The following is a 20,473-nucleotide window of genomic DNA, read 5'->3' as shown; positions in this document are numbered from 1 at the left end:
CCTGTGTCTCCGGAAAGCCCCGCCGCCGCCGCCGCCGAAGTGGCGAAGTGAGGCGGCGGCTGAGCCCCGCATCATGGAGGGCAGCTCCGCCGCGGCCCCAGCCCCAGCCCCAGTCCCAGTCTCCACTGACAACCGCCGCCTCCCGCGTCCGGTCGGCCGGCTCTCGTCGCTGCTCTCAGGGCTCCGTTCCTTCCTCACCTCGAAGACAGTATGAAGGAGACGCGGGGCCATGCGAGTTCCCCTTTCTGCACGCGCCTCAACCACTCCTACCCCGGCATCTGGGCGCCGGAGCGCTCCGCTGAGGCGCGGAGCAACCTAACGCGTCCCGCGGGGCCCGGCGAGGATTTCGGCTCGGTGTCTGTAGCCTTCCCGATGACCATGCTGATCACTGGCTTCGTGGGCAACGCGTTGGCCATGCTGCTCGTGTCTCAGAGCTACCGGCGCCGGGAGAGCAAGCGCAAGAAGTCGTTCCTGCTATGCATCGGCTGGCTGGCGCTCACCGACCTGGTCGGGCAGCTGCTCACCAGCCCGGTGGTCATCGTCCTGTACCTGTCCCACCAGCGCTGGGAGCAGCTCGACCCGTCTGGGAGGCTGTGCACCTTCTTCGGACTCATCATGACCGTCTTTGGGCTCTCTTCGCTCTTCATCGCTAGCGCCATGGCCGTCGAGCGGGCGCTGGCCACCCGGGCGCCGCACTGGTACGCGAGCCACATGAAGACGAGCTCCACCCGCGCCGTGCTGCTCGGCGTGTGGCTGGCGGTGCTCGCCTTCGCCCTACTGCCGGTGCTGGGCGTGGGTCAGTACACCATCCAGTGGCCCGGGACGTGGTGCTTCATTAACACCGGGGCAGGGGGCAATGGGACTAGCCCTTCGCACAACCGGGGCAACATTTTCTTCGCTTCCTCCTTTGCTTTCCTGGGGCTGTCAGCGCTGGCAGTCACCTTCGCCTGCAACTTGGCCACCATTAAGGCCCTAGTGTCCCGCTGCCGGGCCAAGGCCACGGCGTCGCAGTCCAGCGCCCAGTGGGGCCGGATCACGACCGAGACGGCTATCCAGCTCATGGGGATCATGTGCGTGCTGTCGGTCTGCTGGTCGCCGTTGCTGGTAGGTAGTTGCAGGGCGTGGGGAGTTCGGGGTGGGAGCGTGCGCGCCGGCGGGCAATGGAGACTTTTGGAAATGGCAGCACCTGCAGGGATGTGTTTGCAAGCACAGAACTTTGGAGAGCGCTCTGCCTGTGCCATCTTGGTCGCGGCTTCAGAGCTGAGCTCCTCACTTACTTGCTGAGCCCCTTCCAAGTGCCAGGCATCGCAATAGGCTCTGATTGTACACGCATGGGGACCACAGGGCTGCTCACGTTCTAACGGGAGAGAGTAAGAGGATACCCAGGTATCATTTCAGTGCTTGTGCAGAAATAGAGGTTTCTCCCGGGTGCATTGGGAGCAGGATGGCGATGACAACGGTAGCTCGGTGCTCTGGGTTTTCTCCTATTTCAAATACCTCTCGCAGGTTGAGTCGATTTTCAGGCTGCAGAAGTACTTTACCTGCGACCCACTGCAGACAGGCACAGCCGTCTTGCAGTCTCTGAGCCACTGCTTGCCCTCCCAGAGCAGCCAGCGCTCACGTTGCTTACAGGCTCACTCCTGAAGGGAGGCAGGAGAGTGAAGAAGCATCCTGCCGCTCGGGCAGCCTCAGCCCCTTCGAATTGTGCTGTACCCTCTCCCTCTAGGAAATGCTTGAACCGACAGTCAGCCAGTGGGCCCTGAGACTTGGTAACTCCCCCTGACCAGCCTTTGCTTGTCCTTGTGGCTACCGTGCAGGGCTGATGGCAAGGCCAATCCTGGGATAGGAAGTAGAGGTTCCTGCACTTCCTGGCTCCCCACGAGGGCCACAGCTCGGGAGCAAGTGAGTTTCCACATGCTCCTAGTCTAACGCTCTCTCTTACATTCGTACTTTCCATGTTTTCCTCTGGGATACTTTTAGCTAGACATTTTGTGTAAGTGCTGTTTACTAATTCCTGATGAATGGTTGCTTTTTTAGGCCGCAAGCAGCCTGGCTTAGTAGATGTTCCTGAAAGAGCAATCTGGTCACTGTGACAGGGTTATAACAGGTGATATATTGGACCTGGAAATTTATTAGACAGTTGTGAAAAACTCCTGAATCCCATGGCACGGTTTTCAGAGCCCACCCACGTATATTTTTTCTTTCTGTTTTCTTTTCTTGTCTTCTGTGTTTTAAATTTTTTGGACAGGCACAGCAGCACCCAAGATCTTACTTCCCCCCCACCAGGGATGGAACCTGTGCCCCCTTCATTGGCACCATGGAGTCTTAACCACTGGACTGCCAGGGAAATCCCGTAGTTTTCTTTTTTTAATTGTGATAAAATACACATAACATGAAATTTGCCATTTTAATCACTTTTAAGTGTACAGTTAAATGGTATTAAGTATATTAACATTGTTGTGCACCATGTATAGTTTTAAATCCCTGCTATTTTATAAGAACTGTAGTTCCTTTTCCCCCTCACCCTCCCCTGCATTTGACAACAAAGATATTATAAAATACCTGTATTTAACTGGTGTAGTATATTTAGAGCAGGAGTCTTGGCTCCCAATCAGTAATAGGTGGTGACAAGGAGAGTTATGTTGGAACCTCATAGCCCACAAATCACTGTAAGGTCTCAGTTCTGCATTCCGGGAGCTAGAACCTAGGCTGATGTCATCACCATGGCTTATCAAAGCCAGCACCAATTTTAGACATATTTACTTCTGTGGTGTGTAGGTGGCCAAATAGAAGGAAAAAAAGTTCTAAGTAATAAGCACTTTGCTAAAGTTGATAATTAACATAACTTTAAAGGCAAACAGAGTATTTGAATTTTTCATAACAGTCATTTGAGGCCAACATATCTGAGTTTGTTCTATCACACTCTTTATATCTGTACTCTATATATCCAAGAAAAAAGGTAAATGATACAAATAAAATGCTTACTCATACAGTTAACCAGACTTATAGTTGATTTTTTTTTTTTAAGTAGAAGAGAAACTATGTAGTGTGGTTTTTATTTCAAAACTTTTGATCCTAATATGATGAGCATAGTAACCTTAGGAAGACTTTAGATCAGTTCTGAAAATTGCAATCTAGGATGGCCAAACTCACTCTCTTAAGAAAGACTGTATTTGGAATTCATCTTATTTAATTTCAATTAATAGCTGCAATTAAAATATTTGTTGGTTTGCTGCATTTTATCAGATACTTTATTCATTCAGTTCTCATAAAAACATTAAACTTAAATTCAACATGTCATCGTATCAAAGAGAAGAAATTCGTGGTTTCCAAAATAGGTATTTTTTAAACTAAAGGAAATTATTCTATCTTCTGTTTTGTGCACCATTGAAATTAAATCTCCAACTATCTTCAGAAAGATCTACAGTACAAAGTTGGAATTATTTCAAAGGCAAGAAGCTGGCAAAACTGCTTTCTTAATAGGTTAGCGAATTATAAGAATGAAAACACTAGAATTTAGTGAATTGAATTTTCAGTGTATTAATGTTGAAGTGAGAGATTGTCTTTTATACTTTTTTCCTAACTATAAAACATAGATTCCCTATTAGCTTTCTCTGAATTGGGTATAGGATACTAATCTAATTATCCAAACTCCTTACTTAAAAAGACCCTGAGTATATCTTATCTTGGAAAACTATCATGACTATAATAATATTCAGTTGTCATTGCTGAAAAACTTAGCAGAGTAGAGATACCATAATAAGAAAACATCCCAACTGCTACAAGTTCCTGCTATGCAAATACTTAAATTGAGGGTTTACCTATGGTGCAAACAAAAGCTTTTTTACCTTCTTTTTTTCCCAGAAACTTTACAAAGTACAATAGAAAATGTGAAATTAAGTGAGACTACAGTGGGAAATGATGTCACCGTTGGTAGATGGACTACAGTTCTTAGCTGATATTTATGTGAGGCATCAAATTCTGTTGGAATCAGACAGTTGACTCAGCAATGCAATCTGTTTGACTTATTATTTTTGTTACATTTTTTTATGAACTCACCAAATAGTCCAGCTGTTTGACATGATAGCCAAGTTTCCAGAAGCAGGAATAACCTGAGGCTGTTGTTTAGAGGAAGCCATGACTACATTTTATACTTTTGTACACCTGGTACTCCTCAAACAGGTAGAACGTGGGCTATAACTGTCTTAAAAATAGTAGATATAAAGCTAACTATCAACATTGTGAAAAGAGAGGTATGAGGAACAGAGTTTCTTGTCTACAACTTTGGAACTGGATAAAAGCAGTCTTAGAAACTTTTGCCTTTAATCTTGAACTAGCAAATTCCCTGCTCAACATCCACAGATGCCGACAGGGATGCTTTGATTCAAGGAGATGTTTTGCAATATAGATGTAAGTTTTCTTTTAATTTAAGGTTATATTTTGACAAAGGAAATTTGTCTTAAATATACTTCATGTGATAAATGGATGCAATACATTATTTTACAGAAGTAATACTATTTTATAGTATTAAAAAGTATTATCAAATTGCTAATTCTCTCTGTCTATTAATTTCTGCCATGTTCAGGATGTTGCTTCAGAGAAAATGATTAAACATGTGAATCGACATTATAGGAAAAAACTTCTATAATTTGTTTTTATAAGAATTGAGATTACTCAGACTTTTTTTTTTTTGAGTTTACTACAATACATTTTAAGCACTATGGAAGGGATATTAAGTAGACTTATTAACAACTGGTCAAAGCATTATAATCTGTTCAGAGAAGTAGAATTTCCACATTTATGAGTGAAAAACTTAGAGAACAATACAAGATTGGATGTAATTAATAGTGCCTTTGGCTCTGGGAAGAAAGTCTCTCTGAATTTGCCAGAGTAGGCTTCCAGGAAGAACTGGGATGGCATAGCTTGACCTCATGGCTGAGAATGTGTGTGCCTGTGGACCCAGCCCATGAATACAGAGGGTGCACACTGGAACCACGGGAGGAATGGTTTGAAAAGGTTCCTGTGGCCGGATTGAGGTAGTTAGGATGAACACAGGATGAGGACTGTGTTCTTTTGCCAGTAGGCCATAGAACCTCTATTTCGGGTTTTTGAATAGGGGGATGAGTTTTGAAAACATTGGCAGGGCTGTAGTGTGTGGATAGATTTGGACTGGAAAATGGGAAAGTGAGATCAGTTACAACTTGCTTCTGCAGGTGGGTTAGGCTCTAAGGGTAGATACCGTGGGAAGAGATAAGTCAGAGAAAGAAATGTAAGAGAGAACTGTTGCTGTTAGAAATGGTCAATTTAAGGAGTGATTGATTTACCAAACATTTCTTACACATCTACTGTGTCCTATTCTTTGAGGTGAATATTTTCACATATATTACCTCATTTAACTGCATGCTGTGAGATTGCCACTATTTTCTACATCGTTCAGATGAAGAACACAAGTATAAAGAATTTTAGAATCAGATTTCTAATTCAAGATATCTGACTCTGAGTTTATTTTTAATTTTTTATTGTTGTCGTTGATCTGTTTGTTTAGCTTAGATAAAAGCCAAGAATTCTGGTCCTAATAGTAGTACTGGGCAAGTTATGTATCCTCTTATCTGTAAAGTGCAAAAGTAGAGCTAATATCTAAGGTCTTTTTCCATTTGTTATGCTCAGAAGAATTATGAGAGATTTGGGAGAATCAAAGTTTAATGATCCAGAATGAGAAATTTGGGAAGGAGACTGCTTGGTCAATTGTTTTTTTATAAGAATGGAGGCTTCTAGGGTTTTGGGACACCATGCATATGGAGATGGCAGATTATCTAAATGATATATCCAGAAGCAAGTATAACTTGAAAATTAATGGCATAAATCAGGGCTTAAAAATGTAGATTTTTAAAATTTTGAGTTTGTCAGAGAGAGCCAAGAATTAAACAAATTCTTAAGCCATCATATTTGTAGAAATTCAGATGGTCTAGAGTTGTAGCATAATTGTGACTCACTGGCCTTTCTCTTGAAAAAGCTGTAAAGGTCAATAACTCAATTATGAAAGTTTCCATAGGATCAGTTTTCTGGGAATAACACTCAGAAATATGCACTACAGGCATTTGTAACAGAGGATGATTGATGATTCGTCTGGGGGAGCTGAGAGGTAGTAGTGAGGGGTACTGGGTGTCATGTTTCAGTTTTTAGTCCTTGCCTTACAGTGTGGGGAAGCAGGGAGGGAAGTCCTCCTTCAAACTCCTCACATACGGGTAGCATTTTTATGATCCACCAGGGTTCCACATGCATCTCATTCTTGCCTTGCAACTCTTAAGATCTACAACTGTAACATGTCACATTCTGAATCTCCCTTTTCCCCTCAATTCCTTGTCATAGAGGTAAGTAAGAAGTTTGTATGTCAACTCCTACCATGCTTCTTGAGGATTATTAGATGGCCTCTCAAGTCCCCATTTTCCCTAGAAAATTCCAGTTTTCATAGATTAATGAAAGTAACTAAAGAAGGAACCTAATTTTGGGGATTCCTCTTATATCTTGTCTCTTGAGTATATGTCAACTTTTTATAGTAAACATAGTAATTCATTCTTACATAGAAATGACAGTTGAACAGTGTGTGACTTTTTTCATGAGAGGGACACATGCACACGGAAGTAGCACTATGGAATGGTGAATCTGTTCCCTTTACTCAGAACACTTCTGTCTCCATTTTCCCACTTTACACTTCAGCCCTCAATCATTCAGCTATTGCTGCCGAGCAGTCACCCATCTTGGACTGGTTAAGTTCCCAAGTTAGCAGTCACTTTGTTAGAGGAGCCTTGACTGATCCTCTCTAGAGGATCTTATTAACTGAATATCTGAGCACGTAAATCAAAAGACAGCGTCTGGTCCCAGTGACATACGTAATTCATTGTGTGACCTTAAACAGTTTACTTGATATCTTTGGGAACTATTTTCCTTTTTTTTTGTAAAATAAGAGTAAAAACACCTACTCAGCCTATTTCACAGGATTGTAATGAAAACCAAAATAAATGTATGTGAAAATAATAGGGAATATTTCTTCCATATTAGGAATACTACTATGATGTTTTACTGGATGATAATGTTGACTTCTTGTCTTCAGATAGACCTTCCCCCCAGGAAACTGGAGAAAAGAGACAAGTGATGTTTCGTAGCTTGATTAGTTATAGTTAACTGGTGGGGAAATGTGGTGGAGAATGTGACTTTTGAGAAAAAAATAGAAATGCAAATCAAAACTACAATGAGATATCATCTCACACCAGTCAGAATGGCCATCATCAAAAAATCTAGAAACAATAAATGCTGGAGAGGGTGTGGAGAAAAGGGAACCCTCTTGCACTGTTGGTGGGAATGTAAATTGATACAGCCACTATGGAGAACAGTATGGAGGTTCCTTAAAAAACTAGAAATAGAACTACCATATGACCCAGCAATCCCACTACTGGGCATATACCCTGAGAAAACCAAAATTCAAAAAGAGTCATGTACCAAAATGTTCATTGCAGCTCTATTTACAATGGCCCAGAGATGGAAACAACCTAAGTGTCCATCATCAGATGAATGGATAAAGAAGATGTGGCACATATATACAATGGAATATTACTCAGCCATAAAAAGAAACGAAATTGAGCTATTTGTAATGAGGTGGATAGACCTAGAGTCTGTCATACAGAGTGAAGTAAGTCAGAAAGAGAGAGACAAATACCGTATGCTAACACATATATATGGAATTTAAGAGGGAAAAAAAATGTCATGAAGAACCTAGGGGTAAGACAGGAATAAAGACTCAGACCTACTAGAGAATGGACTTGAGGATATGGGGAGGGGGAAGGGTAAGCTGTGACAAAGTGAGAGAGAGGCATGGACATATATACACTACCAAACATAAGATAGATAGCTAGTGGGAAGCAGCCGCCTAGCACAGGGAGATCGGCTCGGGGCTTTGTGATCGCCTGGAGGGGTGGGATAGGGAGGGTGGGAGGGAGGGAGACGCAAGAAGGAAGAGATATGGGAACATATGTATATATATAACTGATTCATTTTGTTGTAAAGCAGAAACTAACACACCATTGTAAAGCAATTATACTCCAATAAAGGGAAAAAAAAGAAAAAAATAAAATAAGAAAAATGGTGCATAAATTTTTACAAGGTACTGTAATTTATTCCTCCTCTTCTCCCCCTGTCGCCATCACTCTTCTGCATTCTCTCAGCTCTGGAATGCTTTCGCCCACACAGCTGCCAGGTAACCCTCTAAATCTAAAACATGCTGGATCCCATCTCACCCTTCCCTTGAACGTGGAGGAGTGCCCACTACCTCGTGCTCTGAAGGCCTCTGTCTAGAATGTGTCTCTTGTCTTTCCAGTCAGGGACGTGGTGTGCTCAGACCTGTCCTCATGTAAATGAGTCAAATTAATTGTGCATCTAGTTGCTGTCCTAGGTCAGATTACTCTGCAGACCTCTTAAGGATAGAACCTGTGCCTTGGTTGTCCTCATCTCTTCACAGGTGATCAGAAATGTTGGGACTGCACAGAATCTCCACCACTGACTCACAGCCCAGAACTGAGTTCACACAAGCCTTAAATCAGACCACAGCATGAGAAACAAAGAGTTGTAAACTGCCTCACAGTTAGACCAGGTCCTGACAAGACATTAATATTATTTGCAATCTGCAAGTAGCACAAAGTGTAATTTTCCCATCCAATGGCCCTCCCAGACTCTTGGGCAACATTTATAAGGAGGACATTTCAGTGGCTGATCTTGTCACTTATTCAAAATCTATATATTATTTTACCATACTGATTTTTATAATAGGTGTTAGAGGACTGTAAATCTAAAAATGAAAGATGGTGGCAGAGACAGAAGAGGAGGCTTGATTTTTCACACTTTAATTCTGTTAGAAAGAAGGAAATTAGATACCAATTAAGGTAAGAGTCATGTAATATAAGTATAGGATAAATTCTACACCAAATAGCATTACTATTTTTAAAAATCTTGATAATACAAAGACAGAAGGCCAAATTGGAACTGGAAGCGTGTTTATTTTAAGCAATTATTGATCTAATAAAAATAAAGTATAATTTTAAAAATACACTTTTTACTAATCTTTTATTTCCTAAAAGTAAATTTGATTTTTCTGTCCCTCTTTCTGAATACTCAGTGTGTCATTTTCTGTGGTTGAGAATATGCTGCTCTTGGTGAAATTCATGAAAATTTGGAAAATGGAGTATGTTGTTAATGCTGAAAGAGAGATTCTGAAAGATACGGCATGTCTTGAAAAATTCATCAGACAGTAGAGTAGAGCTTTCATTGTGGTCTTGATGTATGAAATTTCCCTGATAACATCCTGCTACCAACCACCTTGTTTGGGTCAAGTAGACCACACACATCCGTATTTCCCCAAATAGACTATTGCCTCAGCAGTCAAAGGCACAAACAGCAGTTAGTGACCTCTGCCTGTGTTTCGTAAGAAGAGCAAGAGAAAGTGGTTGCTTCCATGTCCTGGCTATTGTAAATAGAGCTGCATGGACCTAGAGTCTGTCATACAGAATGAAGTAATTCAGAAAGAGAAAAACAAATACTGCATGCTAACACATATGTATGGAATCCAAAAAAAAAAAAGGTTCTGAAGAACCTATGGGCAGGACAGGAATAAAGGCACAGATGTAGAGAATGGACTTGAGGACACGGGGAGGGGGAAGGGTAAGCTGGGATGAAGTGAGAGAGTGGCATGGACATATACACACTACCAAATGTAAAATAGATAGCTAGTGGGAAGCAGCCACATAGCACAGGGATCACCTCGGTGCTTTGTGACCACCTAGACGGGTGGGATAGAGAGGGTGGGAGGGAAGGAGATGCAAGAGGGAGGAGATATGGGGATATATGTATATGTATAACTGATTCACTTTGTCATACAGCAGAAACTAACACACCATTGTAAAGCAATTATACTCCAATAAAGATGTTTAAAAAAAAAAAGAGAAAGTGATTGAAGAAGCAGGTGAGGGCCATAGAATAAGGCACTGGAAGGCAAGAGCCCAGGGTTCTCATCTTGGCTTTTTTACCACAGGATAAAAGTCACTGTATCTTTCTGGTTTTCCCTTTCCTCATCAGTAAGATAAAACAGTTATCACTCTAACCTTCCTTCCGGTTCTGACTTCCTGTGGCTCAAAATAAATAAAATCATTCCTTTTGGACATACTATATTAAATATGTGGGGGAACATACCCAAAGACTTCTTAAGAAAAATCATACAAATGTATGCAAATGGACAGAGTAGATCATGCATTCTGTTATACAATTATTCTGTGAATATTTACTGCTTGCTACGTGCCTGCCACTCTGGTGATACGGTGGTAACCAGGGCTGACGCCTACGGTTGTAGGTGCTGAACGGTTACATAGCTGTAAGGGGCACTCTTCACATCATGTTCTATGTGCATGACAGTCCTTGTGGAGCAGGGTGCCATCTGTGCTGTACTTGGTAGCCCTGAGAGTGAGCCAAACAGACATGTTAGCTTCTTCCATGAAGCTTTCAATCCACTAAGGTAGACTGACAGTGAATAAACAATCCTTCCAATAAACAAATGTAACCAGTCTGATGGGTCATTACCCTGATTGCTTTCACTGCCATGTGGTACAGCTTTTGCAGGTTGGCCTTATCTGGGCTGAAGGGCAGTGCTGTTCCACTGCTGCTGTGAGGCCCTGATGGAGCACGTCCCTGTCCAGGCTGTAGTGGGTCCGTGCTTGGGCGCAATCATTAGAGAGCACATTAATTCACACCCATAACTTCAGCCCTGAAGCTCACCAGCAATTCCCTGGAGCGCAACCACTGTGCTACAGGGTAAGGACCCAGAAAGTAGCTGACCTCAGGCCACATACTGCCTGGAACCAACCTTCCCTCTTGGGTCCTTAGGCTCTGGGTTGTACTCAGATCATCCCCACACAAGTTTGTTTTTCTCGTCCAGTAAATTTTCTTTTAAGGCTTTCCATGTCTTTTCCCTCTACTGAATGTAGCCAAGGTTACTGTGCTTTAAGTTTCTTGGCTTCAGATATTGGGAGAGGAGGTTAGATTTCTCAGCCTCTTTTTTCCAGAAAATATGATGGTCTACCTCCTTCCAAGTGATCAGCAATTTATACCAGGTGTGTTGCGTGGATTTTCCTTTGTTGTACCACACAAGTTTCCACTGTGTAAATCTACTCATTCTACATTTACCAAAGTAAATGTTTCTTACTTTTGTAACATCTGCTCCAATGTGACTTGCTCTGCCCACCTGAACAGAGAAGAGGGGGCAGCTTCTGACATTCCCTTACATACATCATTAAAACAATGGGTGTGTTATGAAGGCAAGAAAAAGGTGCTTTGGGAAAGTGTCAAAGAGGACCTTCTCTTGATGCATTGGTGGATGCAGGGGTGGTTAAGGAGTGCTTCCCTAAGAAAATGTCATTTATGGTGAATCTTGAAAGATGTTACTTGAGGAAGAAAGAGCAGCTTGCAAAGCTATCAGTGTAGGAAAGAGCTGGAAGCATTAGAGTAACTTAAAGAGGGCCAGATGGGTACATTAGAGTGAGTAAAACGGGCGGTGCCTTTAAGGTGAAGCCAGGGAGGTAGACAGGGCCAAACCATGTAGAACCCTGTCATTTTTGTTTGGGAGTTTATAGATTTTTATCTCAAGTATGATAGAAAACAACTAGCTTTGAGTAAGGGAGTGATTTGTTCTGTTTTGTGTATTAAGAAGATCACTCAGGTTGCCTTATGAATTAGAAAAGTGAGGCATCAGAGCCCTTGAGTACTGAGGTCAGTTGGAGATGTAGAGACATTAATAAGGATAAACTTTTTTTCCTTAAGTGTTGCTTTGAAAGAAGGAGAGACATAGCTTGGTATAGAATTGGCAGTGGGAGTGAGAGTCAGTGCAGAAGCACAGAGGGAAAAATTGAGCCAGGTGTGCTGGAAATGGTAAGCAAATCTGTTTTTGTTGAAGTATGCTTGAGAAAGTCAAGAAATATTATGAGTCAAATAGGGACTGAGGGATAAGGGAGGGAGGAGTGCGTTGGTAGATTGCCTTGAAAATTAGAAATAAGAATTTGTATTTCATCTTGCACAAGCTGTATTGCTTGTCTATACTTCTGTTGTATGTTTGTAAAATAAGAAGGTTGACCTTATAAAATCTCTTGGTTTATAAAAGGTCATTTAGGAAAACAAATGTTTTGTTTGATCTCTTTCTAGAATATTCATGGTGAAATTGTCCAAGCTTTGTTTGAATACCTTTACTAATAGGAAATTTATTGCTTTTTAAGGGGCACAAAAAATTTTCTTAGAGGCAAGAATTGTGCTAGGCTCTTTCTTTCCTTCTTTCTTTCTTTTCCTTTCTTTCTCTCTCTCTCTCTCTCTCTCTCTCTCTCTCTCTCTCTCTTTCTTTTATGATCAAATGTAATAATATATGTAAAACACTTAAACATCATATCACACTAATAAGCACTTAATAAATGTTAGCTTCATTATCCCACTTCCGACTGTGACAGATACTTCTTCTCCTCAGTTTCCAGAAGTCATCACTATTATGATTTTCCAGAACACTGTTTTAGTATTGTTTGTGTGTATATTACAAAATGGTGTCATATTATACATATTATTCTGCAGTTTGCCTTTTTTCAATTAACAGTGATGTTTTGTGATTTATCCATGTTGACACAAATGAATCTAGTATATTCATTTTAAGTGTTTTTAATATATTATATAAAATATAAATACTATATATTTATTGTATAATACAATATATACAATATAAAATACTACTGTGTATCATTTCTTTTTTTCTTCTATTTTTAAAATTTATTTATTTATCTATCTATCTATTTATTTTTGAGGATCTGGAAACAACATTAGGCACACAGTAAATTCTCACCCTCTAACATATTCTTTTATTATTATTATTAATTTTTTTCTTTTTACCTTTTGACCCGTTTCTCTCACCCTCACCCTCACCTCTGCTAACCACCCATCTGTTCTGTCTGTCTCTGAGCTTGGTTGTTGTTATTTTTTTAGATTTTACGTGTAAGTGAGAACATACGATATTTGTCTTTCTCTGACTTATTTCACATGGCATAATGCCTTGGAAGCCCATGCATTTTGTCACAATTGGCAAGTTTTAGTCTTTTTTCATGACTGAGTAACTGAGTAATACTCCATTGTGTGTGTGGGTGTATCTTCTTTATTCATTCATCCATCAGTGGGCACTCTGTTTCCGTATCTTGGCTATTGTAAATAACACTGCAGTGAACATGAGCATGCATATATCTTTCCAAGTTATTGTTTTTGTTTGCTTCGATAACTACCCAGAAGTGGAATTGCTGGATTGTATGGTAGCTCTATTTTTAATTTTTTGAAGAACCTCCATACCATTTTCCACAGTGGTTGCACCAATTTACATTCCCACCAACAGTGCACAAGGGTCTCCTTTTCTTCACATCCTCACTAGCTCTTGTTAATTCTTATCTTTTTGATAATAGCCATTCTAAGAGATGTGAGGTAATATCTCATTGTAACTTTGGTTTGCATCTTCCTGATGATTAGTGATGTCGAGCATCTTTTTATGTGCTTTTTGGCCATCTGTATGTCTTCTTTGGAAAAATGTCTATTCAGATCCTCTGCCCATTTTTAAATGATTGTTTATTTGCTATTTAGTTGTATGAGTTCTTTATGTATTTTGGATATTAGTCCCTTATCAGATATATAAATTACAATTTTTTTTTCCATTCAGTTGGTTGCCTTTTCATTTTGTTGATGGTTTCCTTTGCTGTGAAAAACTTTTTAATTTGATGTAGTCCCACTTGTTCATTTTTGCTTTGGGTGTCAGATTCAAAAAATCATCACAAAGACCTATGTCAAAGAGCTTACCACCTATGTTTTCCTCTAGGAACTTTATGGTTTCAGGCCTTACATTCATGTTCTGGGCTCTTTCTCACAAATAATTTTCTTTATTTCTTACAACAACCCTATGAGGTTCCAATATACAGATAACAAAGAAACCAAAGCTAAAAGAGGTTGAGTGATTCATTCAAGGTAACACTCAACGTAAGCAGTCAAACTGGGAATCAATGGCCAAGCTCTTTTCTCCAAGCCATGGTGACTCAATGTAGCCCAATTCATCTTGAGCTGTTCTTTCTATTAGAAAAATTTAATTTCCCTTATATTGGTTGAATTGGAGTGTTGCTAATTCTTGTCCTTGGTTTATGTGGAACAATACTAAATTTAATTAGAGATATCTTTTATTTTTAAAGTTATATGACACTATACTTCTAAGTTAGGGATCAAGGAGTTCTACTAAATCAATGTAAATAAACAGTAAAATAACATGAAATTATCTTGACAATGCCAGGGGCAGGAGTCATGATGTGTTAATTCATTTAAGTGACACTTTATTGAATATCAGTTGTGTGCGAGGCACTGTGCTACAACCTGACAGAACAATGGCATGGTCCTTGTCCTCAAGGAATGTGTTGTTTACTGAATGATTCCCTGGAGAAACTTGAGGTTGTGACTCAAAAAAGCAACATTATTTTCCATGTCAATTTTGAATATAGGAAAAAAGCTGGGGACCATTCAGAATTTATCCATTCATGCATTCAGTGATTGTTTATTGAGTAACTACTATGTGTTAGGCACAGTTCTAGGTGCTGGACATATAGTAGTTAAATAGGCAGACTAGTTTCCTGCTCTCAGGAAACATGCATTCTAGTGGAAGGAGAAAGTCAATCACTAAATTAGATGAAAGCCAGATTGTGATAAATACTGTTGAGAAAATAAAGCAATGTGATGTGATAGAGGGAGGCTGGGAAACTTTTGTAGATGGGGTCTTGAGAGAAAGGTGCCTCTTAAATGAGAGGTAACATTTAAGCTGAGATCTGAGTGAAAGGAAAGGACCAGGTATGAATGATCTCCAGGAAGAACATTCTAAGCAGAAGGAACAGCAAAGGCCCTCACCTCAAGGTGGGCTCAAGGGATAGAAAGAAGTCCAGTGTGGCTGAAGTGAGATGAGCAGGGAGAGAGTAGAGTGCCATGAATTGCAGTCAGAGACCGTGTTGGGATCCAGATTGTGTGAGACCATGCAGAGGAGTTTTGATACGATTTTAAGAGAACACTGGAAGACTTGAAGCAAGGGAGTGATGTCATTGGATTTACATTTTTAAAAGATCCTTCTCAAAGTTGTATGAAGACTGGATTGCAGAAAGGCCAGAGTGGGAGCAGGGAGACCAGATAGAAGGTGTTGAAGTTCTCCAAGTGAGGGTCAATGACAGCTGAGGTTGGAGTGGAGAAGTGGATATATTCACATAGAGCATTTTGGAGATAAGAGTTTATAAGACATTCTGTGATTTCTCTAATCCTTGTCCTGTAACTGTGACAAGAAATAGGGTCCTGTCTTCCTCTCTGAGCCTCTGGTAGGGAGGTGGCTATCTGTCCACAAATGACTTTCCTTGTGACTCCTTAAAATGGAAGTGACCACTCCAGGCTTACACAGCTAGCAATGGGCAGATTTAGGATTAAGTGCTATCTAATGGGCGCTATTTTTTTTTTTTTCTGAGATGTGAGTTGGAATAGTCAGAGAGAAAGGGAAATAAGCAAAGTTTGCTTATACAATAGTAGGATGTTATAAGAATCATCATCCCCAAAGAAGATCCAGACCAAGCTAAAGCAAGCTAGTTTAAGAAGAAAAAAAAAGGGTGGGGGGAGGATTTCTTGATTTACATAAATTGCTGGGGGTGCCCAGAGTGGAGGTGGCCTTGTGGAAGACAGAAGCCAGGACTCTCTCTTTCTGTATCTCTCACTTTGACTTCTTGCCTGTGTCAGAATCTCCAATTCAGGCTCTGCTTCTAAGGAACCAACCTAAAACATAGCTTCGCAGCTCATTGGCTAAGTCCCATATACTTTTTTTCAGAGCTTTAGGTTAATAGGTTTATATTTATAGCCTGCATGTAGGGGTTTAATTTTGCCTTTGTAGCAATACAGTATTTCAGTGACAATGTCTTCTTGAAGGACTGTTTCAACAAATTTCTTTTCCTTCCTTCCTTCCTTCCTTCCTTCCTTCCTTCCTTCCTTCCTTCCTCCCTCCCTCCCTCCCTCCCTTCCTTCCTTCCTCTCTTTCTTTCTCTCTTTCTTCCTCTCTTCCTCCCTTTGGCCCTCCCTCCCTCATTCCTTCTTTCTTATTATTTTTTTGTAAGTACAAGAAACAGTTATACATGACATAAAGTTTCAGGACCACACTTCATCTTCAAAGACTATTGGGAGTTTTGTTAAGATTTAGGCTCAGAGAATTGTCCAGAAGTGAGCTAATAGTGTAATGTGAAGTTTCCAATGGAGCAGAGGTAGCTGTATAAGGCTCTGAAAGCTCACAAATATGCCATCAACACCACAGTGAGGCAACAGGAGAAGAAAAAGGAAGCTCTTTCTTGATTTTTCCATAAAGGGTGAATTGCAGTCTGGGTTTGATGTTAATCTGTGACTTTCTCTTTATAAATCAGTGGATGTGCTAACAGCCCACAGGCTGGGTGGCATATTTTTGAATTTACTTAATGGTAATAATTTCCTCCAGAATAGATTAAGGATTTGCCTGGATCCAGAAGTAAATTTCTTAATTTCTTCTCTTTTGCTCTATAAAAGATATTAGGGAACATCTTGATTTTTTTTTTCTTTAGCATCTATTTGTAATTAAATTCTGCTGTAGATCAATTTCAGGAAGTGCGGAAATATCCTCTGACATCAGATCTCTTGTCTTCTCCCTCAACTTGATTCTTGGTTGCAAACAGCAGAATCTGACTCCAAGCACAAAGGGCCTATGTAAAAACGATATCGGAGGGAAAGCTGGCAGGCCAGGTTTAGAAGAGGCAGGACACAGACTATTCTAGATACTGAGCATGAGGCCACACTGCCAAGATCTTGCTGCAAAACAGTTTGCTGTGTGCTGTTAGGATGAACTACAAACTCCATTGCTCTTTGTGTCTCTGTGTTCTGGGGGCAAACCTGACTGCTTTTCCCCCCCGGCTATATGAAGGGGTTACTAGAAGAAGGATTAGGCACGTGCAGCAACTTGTTTTCGAAGTAGGAACTGATAGTGAGAGGTATATGCTGAGATTTCTCTCCCACCCAGAATATATAGAAAAAGTTCGTCAAAATTGGGGCATTAATAATAAAAGATGGGAGTTCACTGTTATCATCTAATTCATCCTTAGAAACATTATGACAGTAATGTTGTATCTTTCAACACCTGTGTGTGTTGTGTGTATGTGTGTGTTCATGTCATTTATTGGGGAGTTGGAATGTAGTGAGACTGGTGGAGAGGAAGCTGAAGAGACCCACAAAACAAAAGGACATATTTATTGAATGTCTACTATATGCAAGAAGTACTCGAGAATTAGTTTATTATCTCACTTAATCTTCACAAGTTTATCAGTTTGGTATTTTTATCCTCATCTTTCAGTTGCACATACTAAAATTTAAACAATTAAAAAATTCTCCCCAATCCTACCCCTAGAAATTGGTAGCAGCTAGATTTTTTATGCTGTAAAAATCTCTTTCACGTTGGTTGTCTTTTCTTTATTAGTTTACTAAAACGTTTTCAAGTTACTTCATTGAAAATGTCACACAAAAAAGAACAGATTGATTGAGAATAGTCAATAATCACAGAAACTGGATGGGTCATATAATTACAGTGATTAAAGGTTTCCTGCAGTATCTTCGTTCATTCATTAATTGATTGCCCTTCTTAGGAGCTTGGGTTTCTAGAGAACATACTGTCAAAATCCCTGTAGAAATGACAAGAAATTTTGCTTGTCCTATAACAGACTGTTAAAGGATTCCATTCAACATGATACCTACAATTTAGGAGGTTTTTTCTGTTAAGGGGCAGCATCAATTTCATCCTGTCTGTCTCTTCAGGTTTAGAACACTCACATACAGTGGTAAAGTTTTACTAGGCAAACATTTTGCAGCTAGTACAATTCACAAATATTATTCTTTTTACTAAACTATTTATAAAACAAATAAAACTGTTTATTGAGTTCTCATTGCTTAGTGGGGAAGTGTTTGACTAAAGTCAAAATTAGAAAATTTGTTTTGACAGTCTTAAAACTTCTAGCATGATACAGTACAATTGGGATTCTTGCAAACCTGCTTTCGTCTTTTTTTTTTTTCCTTATAATTATAGAGAAGAAAAAGAGCCTGAACCTTACTGAACCTTAGTGTGTTCACAGTGACTCTCTAACATGGAATTCAGGCATGTTTCCATCCAGCACCCTCTCACCCAGATTAAAAGGCTTCAGATTCCTTAGTTTAATCCTTAAGATCTTGGATTTGGCCACATTTACCTCTCATTTTCCATTCCTCCCCCAGCATCCCTATCTTCAGTCATAGAAATCAATCTGAAGTTCCTAGAATGACTCGCACAATTTCACACTTAGAAGTGTGAACTCCGTATTTAAAAACTCTCCAGAAGCTTCTGCTGTTTTAGGGGACAGAGCTTCCCTAATCCTGGAGACTGATTCAAATGCTCTGCTCCCTACTCCATAGTGCATGCACATACCCTTTTTACTTAATTATGCACAGTTATATTTACAATTGTCGTAGTGTTTATTATGACAGTGAGGATGATTGCCCACAGTAGACAAGTGCTTGCTTTACAACAGGCACTGAGCTTAGCATTTCACAGACATAGTCTCATTTTCTTCTGTCAACAGCACTACAAGAGGATACTCTTATCTCCTTTTTCAGATGAGGAAATTGGTTTTTAGATGTTAAGTAACTTTCCCAAGGTCACAAAGTTAACAAAAAGCAGAGCTGACCTTCAAATCTAGATTTGTCTGACTTTATAGCCTATGTAATGCACCGCTAAATGAAATGGCCTCCCTCTTGTTAATATCCATTTATTCGCCTGATGTACTATAAACTGTAAACTGCTAAAGAGCAGAGACCTTGCCATATTTGTCTATAAATCTTCGTAGCCCATAGCAGGCACTCAATAAATGATTGTGGAATGAATGAAGAAATGAAGTTGCAATAAACTGAAGAGGCTGCTAGTTTTGGAATCAGAAAATTGAGGTTTAAATTTGGCCTTAAGAGTTTTACATATGTTACATGGTTTTTAATCTTCACATAAATTTTTCAAGGTAGAAGATATTTATTTTATTTTATTATATTACTTTTTCATTTGCTGGGTAAGAAACTTGCTTTAAGTCCCACAGTTGGTAAATGGTATTGAGCAAATCAAACCCAACTCTTTTTTATTCCAAAGCCACCAGTACAGCTTGTATCTAATGAAAAATGGTACTAACTTATACAGTAAAACTGTGAGCATTTTTTTAAAAACTTTACACCTTTCCTTTTATTTGTTAACTTTTATTGTTTCCACATTGTTCTTAGTAATAAAAATTCTTAGAAAGACTGAAAAATACAAGGATGGGAGAAACGGCATTGTTTTTGTAAAACAAGAGAGAAGTTATTTAGAAGCAGTGGGTAGAAAACAGCTGTTCCAATGCCTGGTATCCAAAGAAGAAAAAAACAAAAAGATTATTTGGAAAGGTACCCTGGGGATAACATTTAAACAACGAGGAATTTTAGCAACAATAGGGAAACAATAAAACTAACAAAGGAGGAGAAAAACATGCTTCAAAATATGCTCAAAAGTTTCAGTATATTTATGTTGCCCTCAGTTGTTATTAGAGATGGTATAATATGGTATCTTCAGAATAAAAAACATAATTGCAAACCCAGATTTGGGGCAGCCTTCAGAGTTGATTAATGCAGAAGCTCAGCATTGTCATCCAGCTTGCCCCTTCTTTTGCAGTCTGGCCTCATCCTATGGCTTGTTCCCCTCAGGTAGTAGGATGGTTGCTAGTACATGCTTCCTAGTTCACCTCTAGCAGGAGAGAGAAGCCGTGTTTTTTTCTATGGCTCTCCCCTAAAAATGAAGAAACTTTTCCCCAGATGTCCTTAGGGAACTTCCTCATGGGACTCATTTCCTAGTATGGGGTCATATCATCATCCCTGATGCAGACACTTCCAGTAGCTAGGGATGGGGTCAGCCCTGAAGCACTTAGTCTTCAATGAAAATAGATGTGATGGGAGAAGCAGAGATGGGAGACTGGATGTTGAACAGGCAACCAATAATGGACACTATAGTGATGACATCTATGCAGTTTAATTGAGAGAATACAGGTGGAAGGCCGTCAAAAAGTATAAAGCACTAGACACGCACTGTCCCATATGGTAGCCCGGAGCACTTGGTTATTGGACACTTGAATATGAATACTCCAAATTGAGATATAAGTGTAAAATATATATCAGATTTTGAAGATTATGTACAAAAAGAAAGTAAAATATCTCATAATTTTTATATTGATTACATGTTGAAATAATATTTCAGATATATTTGATAAATTTAAAAATATTATTAAAATCTATTCTACATGTTTCT

The 20,473-nt window shown here is 39.9% G+C and overlaps 1 protein-coding gene across 3 annotated transcripts in view; it reads left to right on the top strand.

Moving 5' to 3' along the window:
• Positions 1 to 204: 204 nt before the first annotated feature.
• Positions 205 to 20,473, top strand: part of PTGER3 (prostaglandin E receptor 3) — a 77,842-nt gene continuing 57,573 nt past the window's right edge. For 2 of the 3 annotated variants that reach the window (XM_065873949.1, XM_065873966.1), the window contains exon 1: positions 211 to 1,104. In XM_065873949.1, coding sequence (XP_065730021.1) covers positions 211 to 1,104 — 894 coding nt within the window. Of the gene's footprint in view, positions 1,105 to 20,473 lie in introns of all 3 variants that reach the window. The other variant, XM_065873957.1, reaches the window with a different exon arrangement.

This window comes from Phocoena phocoena, chromosome 1 (genome assembly GCF_963924675.1).
Source record: "Phocoena phocoena chromosome 1, mPhoPho1.1, whole genome shotgun sequence".
NCBI classification, from domain to species: Eukaryota; Metazoa; Chordata; class Mammalia; order Artiodactyla; family Phocoenidae; genus Phocoena; species Phocoena phocoena.
The sequence above is the reverse complement of the archived record's forward strand: the minus strand, read 5'-3'. Positions and strand labels throughout refer to the sequence as shown.